This window comes from Corvus moneduloides, chromosome 34, assembly GCF_009650955.1.
Source record: "Corvus moneduloides isolate bCorMon1 chromosome 34, bCorMon1.pri, whole genome shotgun sequence".
Taxonomy (NCBI): Eukaryota; Metazoa; Chordata; class Aves; order Passeriformes; family Corvidae; genus Corvus; species Corvus moneduloides.
The window spans coordinates 722,902-743,681 of NC_045509.1; the positions used below are offsets into that span (position 1 = coordinate 722,902).

The 20,780-nt window shown below is 65.6% G+C and overlaps 2 protein-coding genes across 2 annotated transcripts in view; both read right to left on the reverse strand.

Moving 5' to 3' along the window:
- Positions 1-12,476, reverse strand: part of LOC116437223 (E3 ubiquitin-protein ligase HUWE1-like) — a 33,757-nt gene extending 21,281 nt beyond the window's left edge. Inside the window, exons 1-20 of the mRNA XM_032094823.1 lie at positions 12,370-12,476; positions 11,507-11,573; positions 10,801-10,873; positions 9,091-9,189; positions 7,810-8,016; positions 7,584-7,736; positions 7,426-7,488; positions 3,695-3,772; positions 3,556-3,603; positions 3,346-3,414; positions 3,145-3,244; positions 2,956-3,056; positions 2,728-2,878; positions 1,533-1,660; positions 1,311-1,451; positions 1,107-1,218; positions 903-1,022; positions 717-818; positions 548-628; positions 329-435 (exon numbers count right to left, since the gene is read on the reverse strand). Coding sequence (XP_031950714.1) covers positions 329-435; positions 548-628; positions 717-818; positions 903-1,022; positions 1,107-1,218; positions 1,311-1,451; positions 1,533-1,660; positions 2,728-2,878; positions 2,956-3,056; positions 3,145-3,244; positions 3,346-3,414; positions 3,556-3,603; positions 3,695-3,772; positions 7,426-7,488; positions 7,584-7,736; positions 7,810-8,016; positions 9,091-9,189; positions 10,801-10,845 — 1,905 coding nt within the window. The 5' untranslated portion in view covers positions 10,846-10,873; positions 11,507-11,573; positions 12,370-12,476. The remainder of the gene's footprint in view (positions 1-328; positions 436-547; positions 629-716; positions 819-902; positions 1,023-1,106; positions 1,219-1,310; positions 1,452-1,532; positions 1,661-2,727; positions 2,879-2,955; positions 3,057-3,144; positions 3,245-3,345; positions 3,415-3,555; positions 3,604-3,694; positions 3,773-7,425; positions 7,489-7,583; positions 7,737-7,809; positions 8,017-9,090; positions 9,190-10,800; positions 10,874-11,506; positions 11,574-12,369) is intronic.
- Positions 12,477-13,238: 762 nt separating this feature from the next.
- On the reverse strand, positions 13,239-20,199 carry LOC116437300 (histone lysine demethylase PHF8-like; the record flags this gene model as incomplete). Its single annotated transcript, XM_032094960.1, is given in 5 exon segments — positions 13,239-14,060; positions 16,283-16,469; positions 16,471-16,671; positions 17,169-17,278; positions 20,100-20,199. Coding segments are annotated over 5 exon segments (687 nt in total), but the record flags the coding sequence as incomplete, so codon positions are not given.
- Positions 20,200-20,780: the final 581 nt, after the last annotated feature.

A 20,780-nucleotide genomic window follows, 5' to 3' on the forward strand; every position in this document is an offset into this window, starting at 1 on the left:
CACACCCAGGGGCACAGCTGGGGCACAGCTGGCTGCACAGGCGCGGGCACAGACAGGAGCACAGGCGTGGGCACACCCAGGGACACAGCTGGGGCACAGCTGGGGGCACAGGTGCGGGCACAGGCGTGGGCACACCCAGGGACACAGCTGGGGCACAGCTGGGGGCACAGGTGCGGACACAGGTAGGAGCACAGGTGTGGGCACACCCAGGGGCACAGCTGGGGCACAGCTGGCTGCACAGGCGCGGGCACAGACAGGAGCACAGGTGTGGGCACACCCAGGGGCACAGCTGGGGCACAGCTGGCTGCACAGGCGCGGGCACACTCACGTCCTTGATGAGCAGCGCGTGCAGCATGACGTCGGTGAGGCCGTTGTCCTGCAGCGAGGACAGCAGCGAGGGCTCCTGGAACACGAACACCGTCACCACCTCGGTCGCTGCGGCGGGAGGAGAGACAGGCGGGCACTGAGGGCGGGCGGGGCACCGGCGCGGGGCCCCCAAATCGCTGCCCAGCCCGCGGGGCCCGGGCGGGGCCGGGGCGGGGCTCACCCAGCAGGAACAGCGAGGGGCCGTAGTACTCGGCGTTGCTGATGATGTGCTTCAGCGAGGTGGGCAGCGAGCCGTCCATCACTGTGGGGCACACGGGGGGTCAGTGCCACCCCCGCTGCCCCCCTGGGGGCATGGGGGGCGCGGTTTGGCGCCATCGGGGTGCACCCACCGTGCCGGATGCCGTCGGAGAAGGCGGGGTCCTGGATGGCTTTTTTGAGGAAGTTCAGCATGGATTTGAGCAAGGCGGCGCGCTGCGGGATGCACTGCACTCCTGGGAGGGGGCACACGGACGGGTGAGCCCCCCGTGGCACCCCCGGTGTCCCCAGAGGGTCCCCCAGCCCCGGGGGGCACCTACCGCCGCGCGGGGACGGGGTGGCAGCGCTGGTGCTGGGCACGGCGGGCGGCGCCGGCGGCGCGGGGTCCGGCCGGGCTTCGGCCGAGGGGCCGGGGCTGCTCTCCATGGCCACGTCGGTCACTGCGGGGGGACGGTGACACCAGAGGGGTAACCGGGACATGGTGAGAGGGGGAGGGACACCCCCAGTGCCGCCCCTCTGCTCACCCTCCATGTCCGTCTCCATGTCCTCGCCCTCGGGGAGGGCGGCGGCGGGCGGGCGCTGCACCTTGGGCTTGATGACGAAGGGACACTCGCGGCGGCACAGATCCACCTCGTGCTGGGGGGTGCAAGGAGGGCACAGAGCCTCAGCACCCCAAAAAACCCGCAGAGACCCTAAAACCCCCCCCGGCAGCAGGGTGGGGGCAGCACCTCGAGGCGGTAGATGAAGATGGAGAGGCCGCTGTGCGACTGGAAGGCGGCCATGTCCAGGTTGGTGATGAGATCCACCACGCGCACCGCCCGCGTGACGAACGTGATCTGGTCCTGCTCATCCCCCAGGAACTTGATCACCTGTGGGGGGTGAGGAGGGCGGTGAGGGGGTCTCCAGGGCAGGTGAGACCCCCCCCCCCCAGGAGGGCGAGGCCGGCCCACCTTGAGCAGCGCCTCCATCATGCCGCAGGACACGAGGGCCTCGCCGCCCGCGTCGTAGCTGGCCAGGTGGTAGAGGAAGGAGAAGAGCGCCGTGGCGAACTGGTGGGGGTAGGGCTCCATGGAGGGGTCTGGGGGGACAGCACCGTTAGGGCGGCTCACGCCCCCTGAAGCCCCACACCTGCCCCACACCTGCTCAATGTCTGCCCCACACCTGCCCTGCACCTGCTCAATGTCTGCCCCACACCTGCCCCATTATCTGTCCCACACCTGCCCCACACCTGCCCCACACCTGCCCCACGTCTGCCCCTGTTCCTGCCCCTGTTCCTGCCCCACACCTGCCCCACGTCTGCCCCTGTTCCTGCCCCTGTTCCTGCCCCACACCTGCCCCACGTCTGCCCCTGTTCCTGCCCCACACCTGCCCCACACCTGCCCCTGTTCCTGCCCCACACCTGCCCCACGTGTGCCCCTGTTCCTGCCCCACACCTGCCCCGCGTCTGCCCCTGTTCCTGCCCCTGTTCCTGCCCCACACCTGCCCCTGTTCCTGCCCCTGTTCCTGCCCCACACCTGCCCCTGTTCCTGCCCCTGTTCCTGCCCCGTGTCTGCCCGTTCCTGCCCCACACCTGCCCCGCGTCTGCCCCTGTTCCTGCCCCTGTTCCTGCCCCACACCTGCCCCTGTTCCTGCCCCACACCTGCCCCGTGTCTGCCCGTTCCTGCCCCACACCTGCCCCACGTCTGCCCCTGTTCCTGCCCCACACCTGCCCCACGTCTGCCCCTGTTCCTGCCCCACACCTGCCCCACACCTGCCCCTGTTCCTGCCCCTGTTCCTGCCCCACATCTGCCCCTGTTCCTGCCCCACACCTGCCCCGCGTCTGCCCCTGTTCCTGCCCCACACCTGCCCTGCCCCACACCTGCCCGGCCCTGCCCTAGCCCAGTCCAGCCCTGCCCCACACCTGCCCAGCCTCACCCCAGCCCTGCCCCACCCCAGCCCTGCTCCACACCTGCCCAGCCCTGCCCCACACCTGCCCCACACCTGCCCAGCCCTGCCCCACACCTGCCTACTACCTGCCCAGCCCTGCCCTGCTCCACACCTACCCCAGCCCCACCCCAGCCCTGCCCCAGCCCCACCCCAGCCCCGCCCAGCCCCACACCTGCCCTGCCCTGCCCCAGCCCCGCCCCAGCCCCGCCCGGCGCTCACCGATCATGGCCTGGATGCAGTTGCGCACCAGCACGGGCAGGAAGCCGTGGTAGGAGGCGGTGCCGGTGCAGTCGATGATGCTGCTCAGCTTCGGGGTGCGCTCCAGGTGCACGATGGACGTCAGCGTCCGCAGCGACGCCGCCTTGATGTCCTGGGGGAGGGCAGGGGGTCAGCGGGGGGGTCGGAGGCGTTCTGGGGGGCTCAGGGGGGGCTCGGGGGGGGCCTCACCATCAGCTGCTTGTCGGTGATCTGCAGCACGTCCACCAGCTCCTCGATGAGCCCGTTGTACAGGATGCTGTTGGCCGACTCCTGCAGCGCGTTGGAGTACACTGCAGGGACGGGGGGGTCAGCCCAAAGCCCCCCAGAGCCCCCCTAATCCCCCCCCCCCAATTAACCCAGCCCTTAACGAAGCCCCACCCAGGATGGAGATGGCGTGGAGCCGCGCCTGCACCGCCTGCAGCCGCTTCTTGTGGTTGGAGAAACCGTGGGCCAGGCGGATGTGGGTGAAGAGCAGCATCTGTGGGGGGGGGGACACGAATTTGGGGTCAGGGAGGGTCTGGGGGTCACCCCTCCCAGCCGTGTGTGCCCCCAGGGTCCCCTCGTTGTCACCCCTCACACCTGCTTGTCCTTGGGGATGCTGTACATCTTGGTGAGCGACTCCATGATCTCCGAGGGGCTCTCTGAAATCTGGGGGGGCAGGGGACAGAGAAATTGGGGGGCAGGGGACAGGATTGGGGTACAGAGGGCCAAAAGGGCGGTGCAGCGTTTGGGGGGGTCTCAAACAAAGCACAACCCTCCTCCCCAAATCAAGGTGCCCCCCATGCTCACCTTGTCCAGCTGCTCTATGTGGATGTAGTGCAGGGTGGTGCTGGTGGCCTGGGGGGGTCACAGGAGGTCAAGGGGTGGCCCCAGTGTTTTGGGGGCCTCCTCGTGTCCCCGCGTGTCCCCGAAGTTCCCCATCACTCACCCTCTTGTCCACCTTCACCTCGACGCCCGGCTCGGCGTAGAACTCGAAGTGCAGGGTGGTGGCGCTGGGGGGGTATTTCTGGGTGGGGGGGACAGGGGGGTCAGGGGGGTCAGCAGGGTCCCCCTCCCCCACGGGGACACGGCCGGGCTGGGGGACACTGGAAGTTTGGCAGAAAGGGGACAAAGGGACACAACGGGAGGGACAAAGCAGGGGGGGACCCTAAATGCGACACGGGGGGGACACGGGAGGGGGTGGGGGGCTCCGGGATGTGACACGGGGGGGACAGGACAGCGCTGGGAACACCCTGAGGGGACACCCTGAGGGGACAGGGGACAGTGCTGGGGACACTCTGAGGGGACACCCTGAGGGGACACCCTGAGGGGACAGGGGACAGTGCTGGGAGCACCCTGAGGGGACACCCTGAGGGGACAGGGGACAGTGCTGGGGACACCCTGAGGGGACACCCTGAGGGGACACCCTGAGGGGACAGGGGACAGTGCTGGGAGCACCCTGAGGGGACACCCTGAGGGGACAGGGGACAGTGCTGGGGACACCCTGAGGGGACACGGGACAGTGCTGGGAGCACCCTGAGGGGACACCCTGAGGGGACAGGGGACAGTGCTGGGGACACCCTGAGGGGACACCCTGAGGGGACACGGGACAGTGCTGGGAGCACCCTGAGGGGACACGGGACAGTGCTGGGAGCACCCTGAGAGGACACCCTGAGGGGACACCCTGGAGGGACACGGGACAGCGCCAGGGACACCCTGAGGGGACACAAGACAGTGCTGGGAGCACCCTGAGGGGACACCCTGAGGGGACAGGGGACAGTGCTGGGGACACCCTGAGGAGACACAGGACAGTGCTGGGAGCACCCTGAGGGGACACGGGACAGTGCTGGGAGCACCCTGAGAGGACACCCTGAGGGGACACCCTGAGGGGACAGGGGACAGTGCTGGGGACACCCTGAGGGGACAGGGAACAGCGCTGGGGAAGGTGGGATGGCATCAAGGAGGGCACAAAAGCACGCAGGGTGGCATTGGGGATCTCAAAAGGCGTCACAGCGAGATGTGACAGGGTAAACACAGCAAAAGGACCCCTGAGCACCCTGGGGGGACACAGGACAACGCCAAGAGAGCCCCAGAGAGTGCTGGGGGACATTCGGGGCTCCTGAGCTGCAGCAGGGACACACAGGCCAGACCTGGGGAGCCCAGGGCGTGACACGGGCACACGGGACAGTGCAGGGCACCCCGGGATGGCACCAGAGAGAGGGGACAGAGCCCAGAGCAGCCACGCAAAGGGGACAGGGGACAGCGCTGGGGGACCCCGAGATGGGACAGGAGGGGGCAGGGGACAGCACTGGGGGACCCCGAGATGGGACAGGAGGGGGCAGGGGACAGCACTGGGGGACCCCGAGATGGGACAGGAGGGGACAGGGGACAGCACTGGGGGACCCCGAGATGGGACAGGAGGGGGCAGGGGACAGCACTGGGGGACCCCGAGATGGGACAGGAGGGGGCAGGGGACAGCACTGGGGGAGCCGGGGCTGCTCTGGGGACCCCGAGGTGGGACAGGAGGGGAAAGGGTAGAGCACTGGGAGACCCTGAAAGCAGTGGGGACCCCAAAATGTGACAGGACAGGACAAAGGAGAGCACGGGGGGACCCCGAGATGTGACAGGAGGGGACACAGGAGAGCACTGGGGGACCGTGAGAGCAGTGGGGACCCAGAGATGTCACAGGAAGGGACAGGGGACAGCACTGGGGGACCCTGAGAGCAGTGGGGACCCTGGAGACCCTGAAATGTGACAGGAGGGGACAGAGGACAGCGCTGGGGGACCCCGAGATAGGACAGGAGGGGACAGAGGACAGCACTGGGGAACCCTGAGATGGGACAGGAGGGGACAAGGCAGAGCACTGGGGGACCCCGAGATGGGACAGGAGGGGACAGAGGACAGCGCTGGGGACCCTGAGATGGGACAGGAGGGAACAGGGAACAGCACTGGGGGACCCTGAGATGGGACAGGAGGGGACAGGGGACAGCACTGGGGACCCTGAGATGGGACAGGAGGGGACAAAGGACAGCACTGGGGACCCTGAGATGGGACAGGAGGGGACAGAGGACAGCACTGGGGAACCCTGAGATGGGACAGGAGGGGACAGGGGACAGCACTGGGGAACCCTGAGATGGGACAGGAGGGGACAAAGGACAGCACTGGGGACCCTGAGATGGGACAGGAGGGGACAGAGGACAGCACTGGGGACCCTGAGATGGGACAGGAGGGGACAAGGCAGAGCACTGGGGGACCCCGAGATGGGACAGGAGGGGACAGAGGACAGCACTGGGGACCCTGAGATGGGACAGGAGGGGACAGGGGACAGCACTGGGGACCCTGAGATGGGACAGGAGGGGACAGGGGACAGCGCTGGGGGACCCTGAGATGGGACAAGAAGCACAGGACAGGGTTGGGCACCTCAGGATGTGACAGACCAGTGCTGGGGGACCCCAAAGCACCCAAAGGTGACATGGGACAGCACGGGGAGACCCCAGGACACAACAACGGGATGTGTGCCAGTGGTGGGGAGCCCAGGGTGGCACCGGGGCACCCTGAGGGCATTGGGGGGGACCACAGGACATGAGAAAAGACACAGGAGAGTGCCAGGGCTAGCAGCACACGATAAAGGGACGTGGGATGGTTTGGGGACCCCAAAACAGGACAGGAGGGCACAGGTGAGCCCTGGGGACCCCAGGATGGGACAGGAGGGCACAGGTGAGCTCTGGAGGACCCCAGGAGGGCACAGGTGAGCTCTGGAGGACCCCAGGGCAGGACAAGGGGGCACAGGTGAGCTCTGGGGGTCCCCAGGAGGGCACAGGGGAGTTTGGGGGACCCCAGGGCAGGACAAGGGGCCACAGGTGAGCTCTGGGGACCCCCAGAACAGGACAAGGGGCCAAAAGTGAGCTCTGGAGACCCCCAGGACAGAACAAGGAGCCACAACTAAGTTCTGGGGGATGCCCAGAACAAGACAAAAGTACAAAGGTGATGTCTGGAGAACCCCAGGACAAGACAAAACCACCCAGCTGAGCTGTGAAGAACCCCAGGACAGGACAAGAGCACCCAACCGAGCTCTGGAGAACCCCAGGACAGGACAACAGCACCCAGCCGAGCTCTGGAGGACCCCCAGGACAGGACAAGAGCACCCAGCCAAGCTCTGGAGGACCCCCAGGACAGGACAAGAGCACCCAGCCGAGCTCTGGAGGACCCCAGCACAGGACAAGAGCACCCAGCCGAGCTCTGGAGGACCCCAGCACAGGACAAGAGCACCCAGCCGAGCTCTGGAGGACCCCCAGGACAGGACAAGAGCACCCAGTCGAGCTCTGGAGGACCCCAGCACAGGACAAGAGCACCCAGCCGAGCTCTGGAGGACCCCCAGGACAGGACAAGAGCACCCAGTCGAGCTCTGGAGGACCCCAGCACAGGACAAGAGCACCCAGCCGAGCTCTGGAGGACCCCCAGGACAGGACAAGAGCACCCAGCCGAGCTCTGGAGGACCCCCAGAACAGGACAAGAACACCCAGCCGAGCTCTGGAGGACCCCAGCACAGGACAAGAGCACCCAGCCGAGCTCTGGAGGACCCCCAGGACAGGACAAGAGCACCCAGTCGAGCTCTGGAGGACCCCAGCACAGGACAAGAGCACCCAGCCGAGCTCTGGAGGACCCCCAGGTACCACTCACCATCATGTGCAGGTCCCGGCAGCACTCAGCCAGCCCAAAGCCGTTCTCCTTTCCACCCCAGCTCTGTAGGGAAACCAGCCCAGCTCAGCCCCGCCCTGCTGGGCCCCTCCCCAAACCCCCCAAAAACCCCCCAAAAACCCCCCAAACCCCCACCCCACCTCGGCCAGGTGCTGCAGGCGGGCCAGCAGGGGCCCGCGGCGCTCGGAGCCCAGGCGGGTGATGTAGTTGGAGCGCTTGCTGAACACGTAGAGCAGGTTGAGCACGGCCAGCACCACGTGCATGTCCGAGGAGGCCAGCAGCGTGGTCAGGTGCTGCGGGGACAGGCGTGTCAGGCAACTGGGGCAACTGGGGCAACCGGGGAAGGGGGGAAGGGGCCGTGCCCACCTCGATGGAGCTGTAGAGGTGGCGGGAGAAGCTGTACTCGATGAGCAACGCTGTGAAGTTGAGCAGGGCCAGCAGCAGGGCCTTGAGCGGCTGCCGCTCGGGCCGGTCGCAGGCCAGCATCCAGCTCATGGCCTCCACCGGCCGGCCGGCCTCGGCCAGCAGCGCGTCGAAGCGGTCCAGCAGGTCCACCCAGTGGTACAGCTCGCACTGGGGAGGGGGGCACAAGGGGTGAGGAATGGGGCTGGGGGCACAGCCTGGACCCCTGAGCCCCCCACACCCACCCAGTGGGGTACAGCTCGCACTGGGGAGGGGGGCACAGGGGGTGAGGAATGGGGCTGGGGGCACAGCCCAGGCCCCAGCCCAGCCCCCCATGAACCCCCCCCCCCACCTCGCGTGGGGGGTCCCAGCCCATGAGCCCCCACATCCCCAGGGGGGACCCCAGAACCCCAAGGAAGCGCCCCAGCATCCCCAATTGCCCCCCCAGTAGCAGCTGGGCCCCGTTCCCAACACAGGGCGGGGAAAGGGAGTTCCGCTCTCTGCTCCCGGTGGTTTTGGAATCTGGGGGACAATTTGGGTCCTCCCCAGATGTTTGGGAGGGAACTGCGGTGCCCCCTGGGTGTTTTGGGGTCTGTGGGGTGTCCCCCCGCTGTTTTTTGGGATATTGGGGATCCTCCTTGGAGTTTTGGAGCTCTAGGAGGAGGGAAATGGGGAGGGTCCCTTCTGGGGCACAGGGAGAAACTGGGGTACCCCCCCTGGTGACCTGGGGGACTCAGGGGGTGCCCCCTGCCAGTCCAGGGGGGCTGGGTGACACCACAGGCCCCCTCCCCAGTTCTGGGGCTCCAAAGCAAGCGGGGTCCCAGCCCCGTGCTAGGAAATGGGGGCACCGCTTTGGGGGGGCCGAGGGCACCGCTGAGAACCCCCAGCTGCAGGAAAAGCAAACAAAAAGTGGGGTGACCCCCAGGATCAGCGAGAGCTGCAGGAAATGACCCTTCCTGAGGCTCCACAAAAACCCCCAACGGCAGCACCCCAGGGCTGAGAGCTGAGCAGGGGCTCAGAGTGCTCCCCCCTCACCTGGGGAACACCCTGGGGTGCCACCCCCCCATTCTGGGGGTGCCAGGGTGACCCCCCTGCCCCGTGGCACTGACCGGTGTGGGGACGAGCTCAGCATCGCCCTGAAAACCTCTGGATGATCCCTCGGGAAATTCCGAGGCCTCCGTCCTTCTGGACCTCCCCCCCCCAGGTTTTTGGGGACCCCCCCGCAGATTTCGGGCCCCCTCCCACCTTCCCGATGTTCCATGTCTTGATCTGCTGCAGCTCCGTCACCAGCTGCTCGTCACTGCAGCCCTTCAGCTTCTCGATGAGGGCCCGGCAGTCGGCGGGCTGGGGGGGGGACAGGGAACTCAGCCCCCCATGCCCCCAAACCCTCCGCATGTCCCCAAACCCTCCTGATGTCCCCAAACCCTCCCCATGTCCCCAAACCCCTCCCGATGCCCCCAAACCCTCCCCATGTCCCCAAAGACTCCCCATGTCCCCAAACCCTCCCCATGCCCCCAAAGACTCCCCATGTCCCCAAACCCCTCCCCATGTCCCCAAACCCTCTCCATGCCCCCAAACCCTCCCCATGTCCCCAAACCCTCCCCATGCCCCCAAACCCTCCCGATGTCCCCAAACCCTCCCCATGCCCCCAAACCCTCCCCATGCCCCCAAACCCCTCCCCATGTCCCCAAACCCCTCCTGATGCCCCCAAACCCTCCCCATGTCCCCAAACCCTCCCCATGTCCCCAAACCCCTCCCCATGCCCCCAAACCCTCCCCATGCCCCCAAACCCCTCCCCATGTCCCCAAACCCCTCCTGATGCCCCCAAACCCTCCCCATGTCCCCAAACCCTCCCCATGTCCCCAAACCCCTCCCCATGCCCCCAAACCCTCCCGATGTCCCCAAACCCTCCCCATGCCCCCAAACCCTCCCCATGCCCCCAAACCCTCCCCATGTCCCCAAACCCTCCCCATGTCCCCAAACCCCTCCCCATGCCCCCAAACCCTCCCCATGTCCCCAAACCCTCCCCATGCCCCCAAACCCTCCCGATGTCCCCAAACCCTCCCCATGCCCCCAAACCCTCCCCATGCCCCCAAACCCCTCCCCATGTCCCCAAACCCCTCCTGATGCCCCCAAACCCTCCCCATGTCCCCAAACCCCTCCCCATGCCCCCAAACCCCTCCCCATGCCCCCAAACCCTCCCCATGTCCCCAAACCCCTCCCCATGTCCCCAAACCCCTCCCCATGCCCCCAAACCCCTCCCCATGTCCCCAAACCCTCCCCATGCCCCCAAACCCCTCCCCATGTCCCCAAACCCCTCCTGATGCCCCCAAACCCTCCCCATGTCCCCAAACCCCTCCCGATGCCCCCAAACCCTCCCAATATCCCCAAACCCTCCCCATATCCTCAAACCCCTCCTGATGCCCCCAACCCCCTCCCGACGTCCCCAACCCCTTCCCGATGTCCCCAAACCCCTCCTGATGTCCCCAAACCCCTCCCCACCTCCCCCCAGACATCTCCAATTCTCCCCCCAGGGTCTGCCTGATCCCCCCACTCCTCGCAGTGTGCCCCCCACAATCACACCCCTGACACCCCCCGAGTGCCCCCAACACCCCCCGAGTGCCCCCAACCCCCTCTCCAAGTGTCCTCCCCAGCGAGTGCCCCCCCCCAAGTGTCCCCAACCCCCGTGAGTGTCCTCAACCCCCCCTGAGTGTCCTCAACCCTCTCTCCAAGTGTCTCCCCCCCTCAGCGAGTGTTCCCCCCTTTCTGAGTGTCCCCAACCCCCTCCCCAGGTGTCCCCAACACCCCCCGAGTGTCCCCAACACTCTCGCTAAGTGTCCCCCCCCCCCCCCAGTGAGTGTTCCCCCCTTTCTCAGTGTCCCCAACCCCCTCCCCAGGTGTCCCCAACACCCCCTGAGTGTCCCCAACACCCCCTGAGTGTCCCCTCCCCCTCACCGCCTCCGTGGGGGTTTTCTTCAGCTTCGTCCGATCCACTTTCATTTTGGGGGTTCCGGTCCTCGTGCTCCGCCTGTGGCCACACGAGGGGGGAGGGCGGGGTCGCACCGGGAGCCCCCCCACCCCCAGCGGGTCAAACCCCCTCCCCCCCCCCCCCCCCCCCCCCGCCGCTGCGGGGCTCCCCCGTGTCCCGACAGGGCCTCGCTGTCCCGACAGGCGCCGCGGCGGCCGCGGCCGATGACGTCGCGGCACCGGCTGAACAATGAATGTGCAAAACCCCGCCGTGCCCGGGGGGGTCGCCTGGGGGCCCCCCCGAAACCGCCCTCACCCCCCCGCTCCCCCCCTCAATTAACCCCGCGGCGGTGACGAGGGGCTGCAATTAGCGCCTGTAATTAGGGGCTGTAATTAGGGGCTGACGCGGCCGCGTGCCGGGGCTCCCCCGCCCCCCCCCTCCCGGTCCCCCCCCCCCCTCCAGCCCGGCCGGTTCGGTGACAGTGACGCATCACATTGGGGGGGCAGGGGGGGCCCGGGGGGTGACAAAAACCACCTGGAGGGTCCCGTGCCGTTCCCCCTCCCAAAACAGCTCCGGAAAAAACCACCCCCGACACGAGATCCACCCCCTACCCCTCCCCCACGCTGTCTTGCCCCCCCCCAGGAGGTTTTGAAGCCCCCTCCCCCCGGGGGAACCGAGCGGGGCCGCCCTTACCGGGAATCACTCCCAGTCCATCCTCAGCCCGGCCCGGTCGCTGCGAGGGGGAGGGACCCGGGAGCTGCTGGGGGGAGGGGGGGGAAATTGGGGAGGGGGCTGTGAGGTGCTGTGGGGGGTTTGGGGGTCCCGAGTGAGCGGCTGAAGGATTGCGGGGGGGATGGGCAGCGATGGAGAGGAGGCAGTGAGGGGGTGATGCCAGGAAAGGGATCCCCCAAATCGCAGCGTGTGGGGAGATGAGCGCCGGGAAAAGCCCAGCCCGAAATCACAGTTAAATACTACGGGGGAAAAGTGCTGGGGAGCCAACGAGGAGACCCTCAAACCCTAAAGGGGCCGAAGGAGGAGGGCCCGAAACGCCGGGGGTAAATCCCGGCGAGCTGCAGGAAGAAAACGGGGAACGTGGGGGGGCCCTAAAAGGGTCCCCGAAATGTCGGGAAAGCGCTGAGAGAGACCCTGAGTAATGGGAGGGGACTGAGAGAGCCTAAAAATACCGCCGGGGTGCCTGAAGAATGGAAAGGCGAGAGAGCATCGTGATGGAACCCATAAAATACGGGGCACCCCTAAAAACGTGAGAAGGCTAAATCGGGGTGGGGGGGGGGGAGCCAAACACCCTAAATCTCGGCGGGGAGCGCCTGAATCCCGGCAAGGGGGTCCCGTACCGGGGGAGCCCCGGGGGGTCGGGGGAAGGGGGGCCGTGAGGGAGGGAAAGGGGCCCCCAAATCACGGGAGGCCGCTGGGGAGTGGGGGGGGCGGTGGGAGGGGGGGGGGCGGGCCCCTCATGACGGAGCCGGGCGCCATTTCCCCCCTGCCGCGGGCCCCGCAGCGGCACCGGGCCGAGCCCCCCGCCCCGCCGGCCCCGGTACCTTCTGCGGGCGGGGAGAGCAGGGGGGGGTCAGAGCCCGGCCCGGGCCCGTCCCGCCGCTGCCGCCGCCGCCATCTTACACTGAGCCCCGGCCGCGGCCCGAGATCCCGCGAGAGCCGCCACAAGTCCCGCGAGAGCGGCCGGCGGGACGAGGAGGAGGCGGCGCCGCGGGCAGAGCAGGGGGCGGGACAACGCCGCCGGCAGCCAATGGAAACGCGAGAGGCGCAGGGGCGAAGTCTCGCGAGAGCGCGCCGAGCAGCGGGGCGGGAGCTCGGGGAGCCTCGCGAGATTTCGTGAGGTGTATGGGGGAGGGGAGGGGGTCCCTCACAGATCCCGCCTCGTACCGAGGGGAAAATGGGGGAGGGGGGCGGAGGGTCAAGGGAGGCGAGGCTCTGCCCACCACAGATGGGCTCAACCCCCCAGCTCCCCTCGCAGGCCGCGGGCCCCGCGCCGTTCCCTCAAGCACCGGCACTCACCGGCACGCTGATGAGCGAGATCTCGCGAGGCGCTGGCGGTGGCACTGCGGCCCCGAAGCCTCGCGAGAGGCGCGCGGAGAGAAGCGAGACCGGCAACGGGACCGGGCCCGCCGAGGGGGGGGGAGGAGGGCGGGGGGAGCGCGGCCGCTGCCTCAGCGGCGGGAACGGCGGCGGCCCGCGCGGCTCTCGCGAGAGCGCCGACTGAGGGCAGCGCGAAATCTCGCGAGAGCGCCGGCTGACTGAGGAAGAAGATGATCTCGCGAGAGCGCGGGCTGAGGGGAGCGCGAGGTCTCGCGAGGTCTCGCCCGGCGGCGCGCGCTGCGGGGGTCACGTGACACAGCCGGGGTCACTTTTTCACCAATTCCGGGATTTTTTCTTTTTGTTTGTTTTTTTCCTCCTTTTTATTCTACAAATACAAAAGGGGGGGCGGGGCCGCGGCCTCCGGACACGCCTACAAAACCGGGGCAGCCAATGGGAAGCGGCTCCGCCCCCGTCAATCAACCTGAAGACACTTGGGGGAGGGGCAACAAAAAAAAAATCCTCAGCGGGGACCAATCAAAAATGGCTCCGCCCCCTCCGCAGCTGTGGGGCGGGGCTTGGCCAAGCGCCTGAGCGCGGGAATGAGAAGGCCCCGCCCCCAGCTCAGCCACAGCCAATGGGAGGGCGGGAGCACCGGTGGGCGGGGGCCAGGCTGCTGCCCAACCCTTTAGGGGCGTGGTTTGTAGCTCATTTGTGGGCGTGGCTTGTCGTGGCCACGCCCCCGTGGCGATGGTGTTGGCCTGTACAGGCGGTGGGCGTGGCTCGGGCAGCATTGGGGGCGTGGTCTCGGTGGACTCCGCGTTGCGGGCGTGGCCGCGCCGGAAAAGGGGCGGGGCCTGGTGCAAGCCACGCCCTTATAGCGCTACCTCCTCAAGGGCGTGGCCCCGCCAGGCCCCGCCCCTCAGCTCGGCCCCGCCCCCAGCTCCTCCCTCACAGCGCGGGTGGGCGGAGCCTGGCAGGGCGTGGTCGCTCTCCAGGCCCCGCCCACCGCGGCCGTGTCCATCCCCGGGCTCTGCGGTGCGGGGGGCGTGGCCGAGGGTGGGCGGGGCCGGTGTGGCCACGCCCCTTGGCGTGTCCGGGCCCCGCCCTCAGAGCAGCAGTTTCCCGTTGCGGTGGATCTTGAGGATGCGGCCCAGGCGCTGCTTGGCCGTGGCCAAACCCTTCCGCGGCCGCTTCCCTGCGGCGGCACCGAGGCATCAGCGGGACGGGGCCAGGACCCCCCCAGAGCCCCCAAAACAACCCCTAAACCACCTCAGAGCCCCCCAAAACACCCTCAGAGCCCCCCAAAGCCCCCCCAGACACCCCAAAAAGCCCCTCAGAGCCCCCCAAAAAGCCCCTCAGAGCCCCCCAAACCCCCTCAGAGCCCCCCAGACCCCCCTGCAGCTCCCCCGCCCTCTCGGCGCTTCACGAACCGACCCCAAAGTCCTGTCCAGACTCTCCCCAGAGCCCCCAAAGTCCATCACACCCACCTGGAGCCCCCTCAGCACCCCCAAAACCCCCCAAAAATCCCCCTCAAAACTCCCCCTGGAGCCCCCAGACTCCATCAGACCCACCTGGACCCACCTCAGCACCCCCCAAATCCCCCCGGATACCCCCAAATCCTCCCCAAAAACCCCCTCCAAACTCCCCCTGGAACCCCAAAAATCCCCCTGGAGCCCCCAAACTCCATCAGACCCCACCTGGGCCCCCCTCAGCACCCCCAAACCCCCCAAATCCTTCCCACAAACCCCCTCCAAACTGCCCCTGGAGCCCCCAAACTCCATCAGACCCACCTGGACCCACCTCAGCACCCCCAAAACCCCCAAAAAATCCCCCTCCAAACTCCCCCTGGAACCCCAAAACTCCCCCTGGAGCCCCCAAACTCCATCAGACCCACCTGGACTCACCTCAGCACCCAAAACCCCCAGATCCTCACAAAACCCCCTCAAAAGTGCCCCTGGAGCCTCCAGACTCCAGCAGACCCCACCTGGAGCCACCTCAGCACCCCCAAAACCCCCCCAGATACCCCCAAATCCTCCACAAAAACCCCCTCCAAACTCCCCCTGGAACCCCAAAAATCTCCCTGGAGCCCCCAAACTCCATCAGACCCCACCTGGACCCACCTCAGCACCCCCAAAACCCCCCAAATCCTCCCCAAAACCCCCTGAAAACTCCCCCTGGAGCCCCCAAACTCCATCAGACCCACCTGGACCCACCTCAGCACCCCCAAACCCCCCAGATACCCCCAAATCCTCCCCAAAAACCCCCTCCAAACTCCCCCTGGAACCCCAAAACTACCCCTGGAGCCCCCAAACTCTGTTAAACCCACCTGGACCCCCCTCAGCACCCCCAAAACCCCCCAAATCCTCCCCAAAAACCCCCTCCAAACTCCACCTGGAGCCCCCAAACTCCATCAGACCCACCTGGACCCACCTCAGCACCCCCAAACCCCCCAAATCCTCCCCAAAACCCCCTGAAAACTCCCCCTGGAGCCCCCAAACTCTGTCAGACCCCACCTGGACCCCCCTCAGCACCCCCAAAACCCCCAAATCCTCCACAAAAACCCCCTCCAAACTGCCCCTGGAACCCCAAAAATCTCCCTGGAGCCCCCAAACTCTGTTAAACCCACCTGGACCCTCCTCAGCACCCCCAAAATCCTCCCAAAACCCCTCAAAACTCCCCCTGGAACCCCCAAACTCCATCAGACTCCACCTGGACCCCCCTCAGCACCCCCAAACCCCCCCAAATCCTCCCAAAAACCCCCTCCAAACTCCCCTGGAACCCCAAAACTCCATCAGACCCCACCTGGAGCCACCTCAGCACCCCCAAACCCCCCAGATACCCCCAAATCCTCCCCAAAACCCCCTGAAAACTCCCCCTGGAGCCCCCAGACTCCATCAGACCCACCTGGACCCACCTCAGCACCCCCAAACCCCCCAAATCCTCCCCAAAAACCCCTGAAAACTCCCCCTGGAGCCCCCAAACTCCATCAGACCCACCTGGAGCCCCCTCAGCACCCCCAAAATCCTCCCAAAACCCCCTGAAAACTCCCCCTGGAGCCCCCAAACTCTGTCAGACCCCACCTGGAGCCCCCTCAGCACCCCCAAAACCCCCAGATCCTCCACAAAAACCCCCTCAAAACTCCCCCTGGAACCCCAAAAATCTCCCTGGAGCCCCCGAACTCCATCAGAGCCCACCTGGAGCCCCCTCAGCACCCCCCAGACCCCCCAAATCCTCCCCAAAAACCCCCTCCAAACTCCACCTGGAACCCCCAAACTCCCCCTGGAGCCCCCAAACTCCATCAGACCCCACCTGGACCCACCTCAGCACCCCCAAACCCCCCCAAATCCTCCCCAAAAACCCCCTCCAAACCCCCCAAAACCCCCCCCAGCCCCCTCCCAGCCCCCCCACCCCTCTCACCGTGGCTGGGGGGGGCGGTGCCAGGGGGTGCCCGGCGCTGGCTCAGGAAGACCCCCGGGGCCATGGGGGTGGGGGCACGGCCCGGCTGAGCCCCGGGGGGGGGTCCCGGCCCCCCCGGCCGCGCCGTGTACTCGTGGTCAGCCAGGCTGGGGGGGTACGGCGGCTCCGGGGGGGGCTCCGGGGGGGGGCTCGGCCTCGGCTTCGCCCCCCCCCAGCTCCGCTTCCGGCTCCGGGTCCCCCTCGGGGTCAGGCTCGGGCTCTTCGTCCTCCTCGTCCTCCTCTTCTTCCTCCTCCTCTTCCTCTTCCTCCTCCTCCTCCTCCTCGGGGGAGGGGGGCGAGGGGGGGCGGCGCTTGGCCGGGACCTTCCTGCGCTGCAGCTTGCGGTGCTCCTGGGGGGGGGGGGGTTAGGGGGGGTTTATGGGGGGGGTTGTGGGGTCCGACCCCCCCCTAAACCACCCTAAATACCCCCCAAGTGCCAATCGCCTCCAGAACCCCCCCCCCTGGATCCCCTAAATGCACCCCCAAACCCCAAATCACTCTGGACCCCAGAAATACCCCAAAAACCCCCTGGATCCCCTAAACGCCCCCCCCAAACCCCAAATCGCTCTGGACCCCAGAAATACCCCAAAAACCCCCTGCACCCCCCTCAAACAGCCCCTGCACCCCCTAAATGTGCCCCCAAACCTCAATTACCCCCCAAAGTCCCCCCCAGTGCTCCCAGTTCACCCACTGGGCCAGTCTGACACCCCCAAATCCCCCCCCCCCCAACAGCCCAAATCACCCTCAAACCCACCTGGATTCCCACCCCAAATTCCCCTAAATGCCCTCTAAACCCCAATTCCCCCCCCCGAACCCTCCCCCAGTGCTCCCAGTGCTCCCAGTTCACCTGCTGGGCCAGTTTGGCGGCGGCGGCCGCCAGCCCGGTCTCCACCGAGGCCACGCGGGTCCCCTCCCGCACCGGGCGGCTCTGGCGGGGCAGCGACGGCGTCACCCGAGCTGGGCACAGGTGAGAGAACCCCAGGTGAGGCGGGGGCAGGGGAGCACCCCGAAATCGGAGCAGGGAATAAAGGGGGGACACCCCAAAATCGGAGCAGGGAATAAAGGGGAGCACCCCGAAATCAGACGTTGAATAAAGGGGGGACCCCGAAATCGGAGCAGGGAATAAAGGGGAGAACCCCGAAATCAGGCACCAAATAAAGGGGGGACACCCCAAAATCACAGCAAGGCAAGGGGGGAACCCCGAAATCAGACACTGAATAAAGGGGGACAGCCCGAAATTGGAGCAGGGAACAAAGGGGGAACCCTGAAATCGGAGCAGGGAATAAAGGGGGGGACCCTGAAATCAGAGCAGGGCAAGGGGGGAACCCTGAAATTGGAGCAGGGAATAAAGGGGAGAACCCCAAAATCAGGCACCAAATAAAGGGGGGACGCTGAAATTGGAGCAGGGAATAAAGGGGGGACACCCCGAAATCAGAGCACAGGGCAAAGGCAGGAACCCCAAAATCAGACATTGAATAAAGGGGGAGCCCCGAAATCAGAGCAGGGAACAAAGGGGGGAACCCTGAAATTGGAGCAGGGAATAAAAGGGGGACACCCCGAAATCAGAGGAGGGAATAAAGGGGAGAACCCCAAAATCGGACACGGAATATAGGGGAGACACCCCGAAATCAGAGCAGGGAACAAAGGGGGAACCCTGAAATTTGAGCAGGGAATAAAGGGGGGACACCCCAAAATCAGAGGAGGGAATAAAGGGGAGAACCCTGAAATCAAGCACCAAATAAAACAGGGACACCCCAAAATCAGAGCAGGAAAAAAAGGGGGACACCCCGAAATCAGACATTGAATAAAGGGGGGACCCCAAAATGAGGCAGGGGGCAAAGGGGACACCCCGAAATCAGAGCAGGGAATAAAGGGGGGACACCCCGAAATCAGACATTGAATAAAGGGGGACACCCTGAAATCGGAGCAGAGAACAAAGGGGGAACCCTGAAATTGGAGCAGGGAATAAAGGGAGGAACCCCAAAATCAGACATTGAATAAAGGGGGGACACCCCAAAATCAGAGGAGGGAATAAAGGGGAGAACCCTGAAATCAAGCACCAAATAAAGGGGGGAAACCCCAAAATCAGGCACCAAATAAAGGGGGACACCCTGAAATCGGAGCAGGGAATAAAGGGGGGAACCCCGAAATAGGAGCAGGGCAAGGGGGGACACCCCAAAATTGGAGCAGGGAATAAAGGGGGGACACCCCGAAATCGGAGCAGGGAATAAAGGGGGGAACCCCAAAATTGGAGCAGGGAATAAAGGGGGGACACCCCGAAATCAGACACGGAATAAAGGGGGGACACCCCAAAATCGGAGCAGGGAACAAAGGGGGAACCCCGAAATCGGAGCAGGGCAAGGGGGGACACCCCAAAATCACAGGAGGGCAAGGGGGGAACCCCGAAATCAGACACTGAATAAAGGGGGACACCCCGAAATCGGAGCAGGGCAAGGGGGGGACACCCTGAAATCAGAGCAGGGAATAAAGGGGGGAAACCCCGAAATCAGACATTGAATAAAGGGGGGACACCCCAAAATCAGAGGAGGGAATAAAGGGGAGAACCCTGAAATCAAGCACCAAATAAAAGGGGGGAACCCCAAAATCAGAGGAGGGAATAAAGGGGAGAACCCTGAAATCAAGCACCAAATAAAAGGGGGGAACCCCAAAATCAGAGCAGTGAATAAAGGGGGACACCCTGAAATCAGACATTGAATAAAGGGGGGACCCCAAAATGAGGCAGGGGGCAAAGGGGACACCCCGAAATCAGAGCAGGGAACAAAGGGGGGAAACCCCAAAATCAGGCACCAAATAAAGGGGGACACCCTGAAATCGGAGCAGGGCAAGGGGGGAACCCCAAAATTGGAGCAGGGAATAAAGGGGGGACACCCCAAAATCAGAGCACAGGGCAAAGGGAGGAACCCCAAAATCAGACATTGAATAAAGGGGGCGCCCCAAAATCAGAGCAGGGAACAAAGGGGGGAACCCTGAAATTGGAGCAGGGAATAAAAGGGGGACACCCCGAAATCAGACATTGAACAAAGGGGGGACACCCCAAAATCACAGCAGGGCAAGGGGGGAACCCCGAAATCAGAGCAGAGAACAAAGGGGGACACCCCGAAATCACAGCAGGGCAAGGAGGGAACCCCGAAATCAGACACTGAATAAAGGGGGACACCCCAAAATTAGAGCAGGGAACAAAGGGGGAACAGCCCAAAATCAGATCCCAAATAAAGCAGGAACCCCAAAATCAGGCACCAAATAAAACAGGGACACCCCAAAATCAGATCCCAAAAGAGGGGATACCCCAAAATCAAGCATGGGGCAAAGGGGGGGACACCCCAAAATCAGATCCCAAATGAAAGGGGGACCCCCCAAAATCAGACATCGAACAAAGTGCAGGCACCCCAAAATCAGATCCTGAACCAAGGGGGACACCCCAAAACCAGGCACTGAGCCAAGGGGGACACCCCAAAACGAGACCGTGGCAAAGGGGGGACCCCCCAAAATCAGACCCCAAATCCAGGGAGGGACCCCAAAATCAGACGCTGAACAGAGGAGGAGATGCCCCGAGGGGGTCACCCCAAAATCAGCCCCTGCCCCGAAGGAGGAGGGACCCGGGACCCCCAGGGACCCCCAGGGACCCCAAATCCCCCCCAGTCCCTGGGGACCCCCCCAAACCTCCCCCAAAATCCCCGAATTTCCCCTCAACCCCCCCCCTCCCCCCCACCTGAAGCCCCCCAAAACCCCCTCAAGCCCCCCCAGGACCCCCCCAAACCTTTGGGGCTCCAGGGGGCGTCGTCCGTCACCTTCTTCTTTTTGGGGAGCGATTTGAGGGCGGGGTCGTCCTCGTCCGACTCCAGCGAGGGGTAAACTGGGGGGGGGGGGCAGGAAAAGGGGGGGTCAAGGGGGTCTTGAGGGGGTTTGGGGGGGATTTGGGGAGGTTCAGGGGGTCCTGAGGGGTTTTGGGGAGGTCCTGAGGGGGTTTGGGGGGGATTTGGGGGAGGTTTGGGGGGTCCTAGAGGGGTTTGGGGGGGTTCCTGGGGGGGTTTGGGGGGGATTTGGGGAGGTTCAGGGGGTCCTGAGGGGTTTTGGGGGAGGTCCTGAGGGGGTTTGGGGAGGATTTGGGGGGTCCTAGAGGGGTTTGGGGGGGGGTTGGGAAGGATTTGGGGAGGTTTGGGGGGTCCTTGAGGGGGTTTGGGGGAGGTTTGGGGGGTCCTAGAGGGGTTTGGGGGGGTTTGGGGGGGATTTGGGGAGGTTTGGGGGGTCCTAGAGGGGGTTTGGGAGAGGTTTGGGGGGTCCTAGAGGGGTTTGGGGGGGGTTCCTGGGGGGGTTTGAGGGAGGTTTGGGGGGGTTTGGGGGGGATTTGGGGAGGTTTGGGGGGTCCTAGAGGGGGTTTGGGGGAGGTTTGGGGGGTCCTAGAGGGGTTTGGGGAAGGTTCCTGGGGGGGTTTGGGGGG